Source organism: Asparagus officinalis, chromosome 8 (assembly GCF_001876935.1).
Source record: "Asparagus officinalis chromosome 8, Aspof.V1, whole genome shotgun sequence".
Taxonomy (NCBI): Eukaryota; Viridiplantae; Streptophyta; class Magnoliopsida; order Asparagales; family Asparagaceae; genus Asparagus; species Asparagus officinalis.
In genome coordinates, this window is record NC_033801.1 from 99,886,450 (window position 1) to 99,898,640 (window position 12,191).

The 12,191-nt window shown below is 38.6% G+C and overlaps 1 protein-coding gene across 1 annotated transcript; it reads left to right on the forward strand.

The window, feature by feature from the left end:
- LOC109821595 lies at positions 2,006–11,489 on the forward strand. The gene is made up of 8 exons (XM_020387772.1): positions 2,006–2,074; positions 2,272–2,353; positions 2,844–3,072; positions 3,903–3,964; positions 4,229–4,324; positions 5,872–7,647; positions 8,557–10,139; positions 10,845–11,489. Exons 1-8 carry the CDS (start codon positions 2,006–2,008, stop codon positions 11,487–11,489), a joined length of 4,542 nt encoding a protein of 1,513 aa, XP_020243361.1.

Below are 12,191 nucleotides of genomic sequence, written 5' to 3' on the forward strand. Positions count from 1 at the left end.
CTAAATGGAGTCTTTGAATGGAATATTCGAGGGCTAGGAGAGAGCTTGGAAGTGTGTGGATTTAAAAATAAATGGGGGTAAACTTTGAGTATATATGCAAAAAATTAGCTTTTTTCAAAGTGCATGGGTTTAAATATAAATGAGATAAGATCGGGTTTATATGTAGAAAAGAAGATGGGGTTTAAGAATTTTTCTGCAAATATATGATAAGGAAGTGTTTGTTTCAAATTTTTTTTGGCATTTGAGTGGGATTTCAATTTTTAGGATCAAAAAGTGAGTTTTTTGGGGTTTTAGAAATCCATAAACTTTGTTTGTTTCAAACCAAATTTGAGAATATTGAATCCCCAAATTATAAAAAACTAATATTTTTTAGGATTTGCAAAATCCCACTTTTCATAGAGGATGTAGGCTGGATCTCTGACAAAACCCATCCAACTCAGCAAACTCCTCTCGTGACCGATCCCAGACCCAACCCTATAGGCACCACTCTCCCATTTTCGTCTCCCTCCTCTTTTACCCGCCGTCTCATTATCCGCGCGAAAACCCTAGAATCGTTCCCTCCTCTCCGCGTCAACGACCCCACCCCCTCCCTTCTCTCCACCCTCAACCTCAGCGGGCTCCGTCTCCTCCTCAGCTTCCCCAACTCCCAGATCCACCGCTTTACCTCTTCTCAACTCTCCCTAACGTTTTGGGGGTAAATTGATTTGGGGATTCTATTGTTTCAACCGAACTTCTCTCTGCCCGAACAATTCTCCGACCAACTAAGCCTCCTTCGCGGCAGGTAAAACTCGTTCCCTTTCTTCATAAATTAGGGTTTCTTTGTAAATTTGATGAATTTGGTGAAAATATTCGGGAGTTTTTGTGAAATTAATTAGTTCTATTGCTTGGATTATTAGACTGTGAAATTTGTGGCAGATTTGGGGTTATATATGAAATTGATTTAGGTTTTTGTGAAATTAGTTTGACACAATTATTAGACTGTGAAATTTGTGGCAGATTTGGGGATGAAATTGTTCTCTATCTATTGCTTGGATTATTCTTATTCTCAATATATGTTACCTTTACGAAAATACAGTTTTCATTAATCTGAAATTATTTTTTCGACGTCAACGAGTAGCCCACCAAGTCGCTGGTCGAGGGTGGCCAGCGATTTATGAGTCCCTTAATTTGCCACAAGTGTAATTTATTACTTTCTTTTACGTTTTCTTAATCTGTAATATCTGCATTTTCTATTTAGAAAAAAAATAATTGAGAACAAAAGATTAAACCCTAGTATAATATTGACACAAGGGTCCAAGTATTGTTCATATAAAGAATTCATATTTGCTTCTACCTTTATTTCTTCTATTTGCTAATTTTCAGATCTAATTTACTCTATCTATGTTTTTGTACTGCTATAAAAAGAAATTTGAAGAAACTAGTATATATATGGACTTGATTAATTAACTCCTTGAATTTTTGAGGTAAGTACTCAGTTGATCTTCGTGGACCAAACTCATTTCTATAAAAAGATTCCTTAATGAAGTTTTGTGACTTTGTGAGTTTTTTAAAAACAATGTAGATGGACGACATTGATAAAAAGATGTTAATGAGGATGGCTTCTAATGCTACTATCTCCGCGGTGATTTGTGTGTTTGCTTGTTTGATGAGGATACGTAGTAGAAGAAAATCAATCACTTATCAACCTAAGGTGAAAAATAAAGGGAAGATAGGTATGAGAGCTAGGCACATTAGTCATGTGCTTAATGGCTATAATGAGAGTTGTAGGGCTTATGTTAGAATGAGGCCACGTGCATTTCATAATCTTATTAACATAATGAGATATACCGACCTACTAAAAGATTCACTGGGTGTTAAAGTAGAAGAACAATTGCTCATGTTCCTTAATATATTAGGCCATAAAACAAAAAAAATAGAATTGTTAGGTCACATTTCATAAGATCGGGGAAAACCGTTTCAAAATACTTTAACAAGTGCTTGGAAGCCATGGGTCGTTTAGCGGTACATGAAGCAAGCACCAAGTGAAGTATCGCCAGAGATTGCCACTAACCCGTTATACTATCATTATTTCAAGGTAATCATTATTATAATATAACTACTCATAATATAACAGTTAATTTTACCTTTCTATTATAACTACTCATAATATAACAGTTAATTTTACCTTTCTATTATTAATAACTGTTTAATGTATCATATAGGATTGCATTGGCATGATAGATGGAACCTTTTACCTTTCTATTATTAATAACTGTTTAATGTATCATATAGGATTGCATTGGCATGATAGATGGAACCTATATCGACGCTATGCTTCCCACTAGCCTTGTTGCACGTTTTAGAGGTCGTAAAGGTATAACTCAAAATGTTCTAGCTGCATGCACTCCCAACAAGTTATTTTCGTATGTTCTAGCTGGATGAAAGGGATCCACAAATGATTATAGAGTTCTGCAAGACACGTTATCTAGACCACAACCTCGCGGATTGAGAGTTTATGACGGTAATAAATCAATCAAATAAAGTATGTCTACTTAATTATAATTAAAAAATATACTAAATTTCTTTTTGGTAATTGTAGGAAAATATTATTTGTGTGATGCGGGCTACACTACTATGCATGGCTTTAGTGCGGTATAATCTAAATGAACATAAGGGTAGGCCAATTAATAATAGACAATAGTTGTTCAATTTAGGACACTCATCCCTAATGTCTAAAATTGAATCAACTTTTAGGGTATTAAAAAACCATTTCAAAATCCTATCCGCGAAGCCGCATTACCCTTTTCCAACTCAAGTTGATATAGTTATTGCATGTACTATACTTCATAACTACATCGCCATAGAAGACCCGGGCGATGAGTTGTTGCATGAGGACAACCATATTGAAGAGGATGGAGATGAAATAGCAAATGAAGGTGAAGAGGGTATTGCTGACTTTACTCAAACTATGACACAAAGAGAGGAAAGAGATTCAAGAAATGAATGGAGAGCAAAGAGGGATCAAATTGCAATTGAAATGTGGGAAGATTATTATGATAAATATCACGGTGGAGACACAACCGAGATTGAGATGTAATTTAAGTTATATTTTCCATGTATTATTATACTCGTTGATATATTGTCTACTACCTCTATGTATTCATTGATATATGAGCTGCTTGGCTTGTTTGCATACTGGTTTTTCATGCTCTTGGATTATTTGAGTTTTTCGGATTTAGCTATGATGATTGGGCTTTATGAATGCTAATTTTTGATGTTCGTACTCTATTATTGTACTAACATGAAATTTGAAATTTGTTATTTGTCTGTTTTCATTTGTAGCAATTAGTCATGGCAGATTCTAATGAAAGTGATAAGTTCAAGAATACTTTACCTAGAACACCAACAACACCCACTTATCCATACTTCTCGGCTCCCCCACCACCCACTACACAATCATGTTTGTTTCAATGTTTCACAATTATGTTTTAGGTATTGAAACATCACTCTATATGTTTCAGGTATTGAAACAACACTTATTTGGGGTGTTTTTTTTTAGCTAATGAGAGAGATCTCTCCCATCAAATTGTTTTATTGACAGTTCATGGTTATAATTCCTTTATTTGTGGTTTCTCAAGTCTACTTTTGTACACATGTTTATATTTTCCCTAGATATCCATTTGATTTCCGCTGAAACATTTTATGTCTGATTGAGCATAATGTGAGCTCATGGTTACTTTTTTGTTTTCTATGATTTGCTTGTGAGCTTGTTTCAGATTTAGTTTGTTTTAGACTCAGGATGTGCTAGGTACAAATTGTTTCAGATTTAGTTTGTTTCAATGGTTTCTTGTGAGCTTGTTACAAGGTTTCTTTGTTTTAGATTCAGTTTGTGCTAAATGGATTTGCTTGTGAGCTTGTGTCAGATTCAGTTTGTTTCAGATTCAAGTCACAACTTCAGATTCAGTTTGTTTTCTAATGGTTACTTGTGAGCTTGTTACTGAGCATGTTTTTGATGGCGGCTATGATGATTGGTCATATAATATGGATTTGCGGCTATGACGATAGTGTTATGAAAAAGATTCATATGTTCAGCAATTGACCTTTTTTCATCAGAATCTAGGAAGGTTTTGTTTCAATTTTTGCAGCTGGCCTGAGTTTACATGAGGGTGTTGTTGCTTGTGTTCTTGGGTCAATCTTTCTTGTTTGTGGTTGCTTGCTTGCGTTCTTGGTTATATGAGTTTGTTTGTAGATTGGTTGTTGCTTGTCGTTGCTTGCTTGCAGTCTTGGCCAAAACATGTCGTTTGTGAAGATTATATGAGCTTGTTTGTAGACTGGTTACTTGCTGGTAATATGGCGTGCTGGAAGCCTTGGTTTGTTGTGGGTTTTATGTCTAATCTGAGTGATAAACACGTAAAATATGTATTATCTTAGTGTGTTTTAAGCATAATTTACGAGTGTTTAATGCATATTTCGTGTTTAGATCGAGGATACTGCTGTGGTTTGTGTTCTTATATGTAGGTATTGGCTCAAGATTGAAAGATTTGATGATCGTTGGAAGTTTTACAAGAGTTTGAAGAAACAACAAGATTTTGAAGGCATGGTTCGTGAAGAAAATGGATGCACGAGTATGAAGAACTAGAATTTCGACCATGATGCAGTTTGAATCAAGAAAAACTCAAAAGATAAAAGTTGTAGATCTCTTCAACAGGATTCCAATGCAACTTGAATAACCTCATTCCGAGGTCGGACGCAAATTTATAGCCAAAATACCGAAAACTGAAGAAACAAGCACAAAATCAGCAAAACAGCCCCTACCACACCCTGGTGTGGTGCAGACCACACCGGTGGCGCGGGAATTAGTTATTTTTTAGATTTTTGGAGACATATAAATATATGTTTTGACTTAGGGTTTTGGATATCTTTTGTTATGTTCTTTTAGCCATCAACTAGCAACTATTCTAGGGTTCAAGTATTGAAGGAATACATTAATCTCTTGTAGAAGATTGGGTTGCAAGTTCTTATTTTGAAGATTTCAATTGAAAGACGGGTTAATTCTTTCCTCTCTTTGATTTATTTCTTCTTATGATTGATTTGCATAATTATTTGATGTCTTCTCTTATTCCAATCATGTGTGAGTAGATTTCTTGTCTAGGGTTAGGAAAGAACCCAACTTTTTGGTGATTGATGATGAATTGATATAGGTTCTTGGTGAAAGTTTAAATCTTTGAACTTGATTTCTAGTGTTTTAATTTTGTTGATTCGCTTGATCACCGTATTAGCAATCATAGGTAATTAATTGAAGGACTGAAAGGTGAAGATTAATACCGGATCTCTAGAAATTAAGCAGGGAGCTCGAACCACGAAAGTAGGCTAGATTCCTTGGGGATTTGATTTGGATTAGCATAAAGCTTAATGTGTTTAACTTAATCTTAATTCCACGAAAGTAGGTTAATTAAGGTTAATTAGGCACGGTCTTTAGACTTTGAAAGAGGCTTTAGATTAATTTAGGCTAATTCACCCTTTCTAGATTAAACCAACACCAAGAATTGAAATAATTCATCATTGAACACCTAAGTTATGGTGATAACCTAATCCTAGTCCTTTATTATACTGAATTCCATCCGATTAGTTGTTTATTTTATTTCTTTTATTAAATCTCTTCTAATTTACTCATTAGTTTAGCTAGTCTAATAACGTAAAATTTGGTAATTAACCCTAGTCCCTGTGGGATCGACCTTGATAGCTACAACGAGTCTGTGCGCTTGCAGATTTTGCCTATCAAGTTTTTGGCGCCGTTGCCGGGGACTACGGTGTTAATATTGAGTGCTTATATTATTAAGCTAGACTAGATTTTTTTTATTTCTCTTTGCTTCTCACTTTCTTTTATGCAAGGGAATCAAACAGAAGTAAACGACGAAAACAATCCTGAACTATCGGTGACCCTTGCAAACATAAGAAGGTCTATAAGGGAGCAAAGGAACACAGAACAAGCTACGATGGGAGATCAAAATCAGCTTCTTAAGGATTTCGCAGCCCCAAATGCTCAAGGCACACAGTCAAGCATTACAAGGCCCAATGTTGAAGCTAATAACTTTGAGCTGAAACCATCACTGCTCTCAATGGTTCAGCAAAATCAGTTTGGAGGAGGTGCTACTGAAGACCCGAACCTCCACCTATCGATTTTCTTGGAGTATTGCGACACTTTGAAACTTAATGGAGTGACCAATGATGCTATTCGACTCAGATTATTTCCGTTCTCTCTAAGGGACAAGGCTAGGGCTTGGTTGCACTCATTGCCAGCTGGGTCCATCACCACTTGGGATCAATTGTCCAGAGCGTTTCTTGCAAAGTATTTTCCTCCAAGTAAAACAGCACAGATGAGGAACCAGATCACAAGCTTTGTACAGAAGGAAGGAGAGTCACTTTATGAAGCTTGGGAACGCTACAAGGAATTATTGAGGATGTGCCCTCACCATGGACTGGAAAAGTGGTTAATTGTTCACACCTTCTACAACGGGCTCACTTACAACACACGGATGACTGTTGATGCTGCTGCAGGAGGAGCTTTGATGAACAAAACAATAGACGAGGCATACACTCTCATTGAAGACATGGCTCAGAATCACTATCAATGGGCGAACGAGCGTGCTCCTCAGACATCAAAAGGAGGCAAGTATGAAATAGATGCTTTAGACCATATATCCTCTAAAGTTGATGCTTTATTTAAGAAAGTTGAAGGTTTGAGTATTAATTCTGTGGCGTCTACTTCAATTTCATGTGAGATATGTGGCTATGTGGGTCATTCTGCACTTCAATGTCAATTAGGAAACCCCCCATCCATTGATACTTCTGGTAATGAGCAAGTTAACTATGTTAATAACTTTAATCAGAAGGGAGACCCATTCTCCAATACTTATAATCCGGGGTGGAGGAATCATCCTAATTTTTCTTATAGAAACCCACCTGGAAATCCCATGCCTGCATCTAATTTTGGTCCACCTGGTTTTCGTGCTCCTCAATCCAATTTCCCTTCTCAAAAGTCAAATTTGAAAAATATGATGGAGAAGTTTGTGACGACTCAATCAAAATTGAATGAAGAGTTTAAGCAGCAACAACAAACCACGAATGAGGTGGTGAAACAATTGGCCTCTAAGATGGATTCCCTAGCTACGCATAACAAGATGTTAGAGACACAAATCACCCAATTGGCACAAAATGTTAGCTCTTCCTCTAGGCCTTCAGGCATGCTACCTGGACAACCCGAGACAAATCCCAGGAGTCATGTGAATGCTATAACTCTTAGAAGTGGAAAACAATATGAGGGACCCAAGATGAAGGAAAATGATGGGGTGGATGGTCATCATGAAGAAAAAAATGAAAATGTGATAGATGTGGATAATGAGACCCAAACGCAAGAAGAAGAAAAAGTTGAAAAATATGTGGCCCCCGCTCCTTACAAGCCTCCTCTACCATTTCCCCAAAGGTTAGCTAAGGCTAAGTTAGAAAAGCAGTTCGGAAAATTTTTGGAGATTTTGAAAAAGTTGCACATCAATATCCCGTTCACTGAAGCTATTTCTCAAATGCCTTCTTATGCTAAGTTCTTGAAAGAGATCCTATCTAACAAAAGGAAGTTGGAAGAATACGAGACTGTGGCCCTTACTGAGGAGTGTAGTGCTATCATCCAGAATAAGCTGCCTCCTAAGCTTAAGGATCCAGGTTCATTTTCTATTCCTTGTGTTATTGGTAATGTCTCTATTAACCGTGCTTTGTGTGATTTAGGTGCAAGCGTAAGTTTGATGCCAATGTCCATCTATAAGAAGCTTGGCATAGGAGATTTGAAGCCAACCACGATATCACTCCAACTGGCGGATCGATCGGTAAAATATCCGGTAGGTATACTTGAAGATGTACCTATCCAGGTCGGTAAGTTCTTTATCCCGGTCGATTTCGTTATCTTGGAAATAGAAGAAGATTCTAACATTCCAATTATTTTAGGAAGACCCTTCCTTGCTACTGCAGGTGCTATAATCGATGTTAAAAATGGAAGGCTCTCTCTAAATATTGGAGGGGAGACGGTGGAATTTGATTTAAGCAATACTATGAAATTCCCTCTAACTAATAAAATTTGTTACAGGGTTGACGTCATTGACAAGTGTACACATGAGCAAATTGCAAACAATAACTCAGCTGATCCACTTGAGAAATGTTTGGTAAGTGATGGTTCAATAAATGATGAAGACCCCGAGGTAGCCGCGTATGCTCAATCTTTAGAATCAACATCAACTGCTCCACTTCGAAATGCAAAGCTTGAAAGATTGATGCTAGAGCCAAAAGGTTCTATTTGTGAAGAGGATAATGCACCAAAGGTAGAATTAAAACCCCTCCCTTCCTCTTTAAGGTATGAATTTCTTGGCCCTGATTTTACTTATCCTGTGATTGTGAATGCATGTCTGAATGAAAATGAAACTGATAAGTTGCTTAGAACACTTAGGATGCATCGCAAGGTCATAGGATACACCATGAACGACATTAAGGGAATTAATCCATCAATTTGCATGCATAGAATTCTCTTGGAAGATGATCATAAACCCTCTATAGAACACCAACGTAGATTAAATCCTAACATGAAAGAAGTGGTTAAAAAGGAAGTGCTTAAGCTACTAGATTCTGGGGTAATCTATCCTATTTCTGATAGTGAATGGGTTAGCCCGGTTCATGTGGTTCCTAAAAAGGGAGGTGTGACCGTAGTTAAGAATGCAAATAACGAACTTATCCCTACTAGGACGGTTACGGGTTGGAGGATGTGTATTGATTATAGGAAATTGAACAAGGCAACCCGAAAAGATCATTTTCCACTTCCCTTTATAGACCAGATGTTGGAAAGGTTGGCTAGGCATTCATATTTTTGTTATTTAGATGGCTATTCGGGATTTTTCCAAATTCCTATCCATCCTAGTGACCAGGAAAAGACCACTTTTACCTGTCCCTATGGGACCTTTGCTTATAGGCGCATGCCTTTTGGTCTTTGCAATGCCCCCGCCACTTTTCAACGATGTATGATGGCCATTTTCTCTGATTTTATAGAGGATATTATGGACGTGTTTATGGATGACTTCTCCGTGTATGGAACTACTTTTGATGGTTGTTTATCTAACTTGTCTCGAGTTTTGCAGCGTTGCGAAGAAGTTAATTTAGTCCTAAACTGGGAGAAATGCCACTTTATGGTAAGGGATGGAATAGTTTTAGGGCACAAGGTGTCTGAGCGTGGAATTGAGGTTGATCGATCAAAAGTGGAAGTCATTGAAAAATTGCCTCCACCAACGTCGGTTAGGGGAGTAAGAAGTTTCTTGGGACATGCCGGTTTCTATCGGCGTTTCATCAAAGATTTCTCAAAAATTTCAAAACCCTTAACTAACCTTCTTCTTAAAGATGCTACCTTTGATTTCACTGATGAATGTCTTGATGCTTTTTGCAGGTTGAAAGAAGCATTGATAACAGCTCCTATTATGCAACCGCCGGACTGGAATCTCCCATTTGAAGTCATGACTGATGCAAGTGATTATGCGGTCGGTGCTGTGTTGGGACAAAGGAAGAACAAGATAGTTCATGCAATTTATTATGCTAGTCGCACTCTTGATGAAGCCCAAGTTAACTATGCTACAACTGAAAAGGAGCTATTAGCAGTTGTATTCGCCTTTGACAAGTTCAGGTCTTACTTAGTGGGGTCCAAAGTCATCGTTTATACCGACCACTCCGCCATCAAATATCTTTTGAGCAAGCAAGATGCCAAGCCTAGGTTGATCCGATGGATACTACTTTTGCAAGAATTTGACCTAGAGATCAAGGACAAGAAAGGGACGGAAAATTTGGTGGCAGACCATTTGTCGAGGATGAAACCAGAATCACATGATAGGGAGGAGGATGAACTACCGATCGACGAATCTTTCCCAGATGATCAATTGTTAGCCATAGAAAGATTGGATGCACCATGGTATGCAGACTTCGTCAACTACATAGTGTGTGGAGTCTTACCTCCGGATCTGAGCTATCAACAGAAGAAGAAGTTCTTTGCTGACTTGAAGTATTATTTTTGGGATGAACCGTTTCTATACAAACGGTGTGTTGATGGGATGTTCAGAAGGTGTATTCCTGAAGATGAGGTTGCCAGTATTCTCCATCATTGCCACTCATCTTCCTACGGGGGACATGCAAGCACTTCAAAGACAGCTGCAAAAGTTTTACAATCAGGTTTCTATTGGTTGAGTCTTTTCCGGGATGCAAATCAGTTTGTGAAATCTTGTGATAATTGTCAGAGGACCGGGAACATTTCGAAGCGACATGAGATGCCTTTACACTCGATCCTAGAAATTGAAGTCTTTGATGTGTGGGGGAGGATTCTCCATCATTGCCATTCATCTTCTTACGGAGGACATGCAAGCACTTCAAAGACAGCTGCAAAAGTTTTACAATCAGGTTTCTATTGGCCGAGTCTTTTCCGGGATGCAAGACAGTTTGTGATATCTTGTGATAGTTGTCAGAGGACCGAGAATATTTCGAAGTGACATGAGATGCCTTTACACTCCATCTTGGAAATTGAGGTCTTTGATGTGTGGGGGATAGATTTTATGGGACCGTTCCCGTCATCGTGTAACAACAAGTTCATCTTAGTGGCGGTGGACTACGTCTCCAAATGGGTAGAAGCGATAGCATCCCCCACCAACGATGCTAAAGTTGTTGTGAAACTATTCAAGAACGTTATTTTTCCAAGATTTGGGGTGCCACGGACGGTAATCAGTGATGGAGGTTCACACTTCATTTAAAGAAAATTCGAAGCTCTCTTAAGACAATATGGGGTCACTCATAAGGTTGTCACGCCATACCATCCTCAAACTAGCGGTCAAGTGGAGGTTTCGAATCGAGAAATTAAGAGTATTTTGGAGAAAACAGTTAATCGTTCAAGAAAGGATTGGTCTATGAAACTCACAGATGCCTTATGGGCCTATCGAACTGCATACAAAACGCCCATAGGTATGACACCATTCAAATTGGTATATGGCAAATCGTGTCATCTCCCAGTTGAGTTAGAGCATAAGGCGTATTGGGCTATCAAACTGCTCAATTTCGATATGAAGACCGCAGGTGAGAAAAGAAAGCTTCAACTTCATGAGCTAGATGAGCTACGATTAGATTCCTATGAGAATGGTCGCATTTATAAAGAAAAGAGTAAACGATGGCACGACAAGAATATTCTTCGAAGAGAGTTTAATCAAGGAGATATGGTGCTACTTTTCAACTCTCGTTTGAAGCTTTTTCCGGGCAAACTCAAATCTCGGTGGTCCGTACCTTTTCAAGTCCGTGAGGTTTTTCCTAGTGGAGTTGTTGAAGTTTGGAGTGAAACAACGAGATCTTTCAAGGTGAATGGGCAACGATTGAAGCACTACATTGTAGGGGAACAACACGAGAAAGGGGTCACTTATACCCTTTCCGATCCCCCTTCGTCGGATAATTAAGCGCAAAAAGGGGTCGAGCTCATGACCATAAACGAGCGCTTCTTGGGAGGCAACCCAAGTTTTCATCTATTTTATTTATCTCATTTTATTTCATTTTAATTTTAATTTTATTATTATTTTTATTATTTTTTTTAGGCAATTGGATCGGCACAAATTTAACTTATAACATTTTCAATCATGCAGGTGAGAAGAAGGGAGAACAATTCTTTCAAAAAAAAACTGCAGAAAAGGAGTTAAAAATGGGATGGCAGACTCTACCACACCCAGGGGTGGTGTACACCACACCCATGGTCCACAGGAAGATGGTATTTCAGAGTCTACCACACCCAGGGGTGGTGTACACCACCCCCATGGTCTACAGGAGAAGATTTTCAGAGGCTACCACACTTTCAGCCACACCCGTGGCCCAAAAACAACCGAAAAAAAAAAACCCCTTTCTCTTTCGTTCCAAACCCCAGCCCTCCTTTTGATTTCTCTGACCTAACCCCAAATCTCCGACCTGATCTCCACCGTCCCCCCTTCGCCATCCTTCGCCGCCACCACGAAACCGCTGCCCCTCTTCGATTTCCAACCAGCCGCACCACCTCTCGACAACCAGCGACCCGCCCTCATCCTTCACCATATCCGACCAAACCCTCTCCGATCAGCGAACCGCCGCTCCCCTTTCATCTCCCCGACTCCGAACTTCACAATCATCACCGC

Bases quoted from the DNA above. Each gene is read 5' to 3' on its own strand.
- LOC109821595 (XM_020387772.1), top strand. From the start codon at position 2,006: ATGAAGCAAGCACCAAGTGAAGTATCGCCAGAGATTGCCACTAACCCG. The intron at 3,073-3,902 runs GTAATTTAAGTT...AGCTTGTGTCAG, and splicing joins GACACAACCGAGATTGAGAT to ATTCAGTTTGTTTCAGATTC. The intron at 3,965-4,228 runs GTGAGCTTGTTA...GTTTGTTTGTAG, and splicing joins TTGTTTTCTAATGGTTACTT to ATTGGTTGTTGCTTGTCGTT.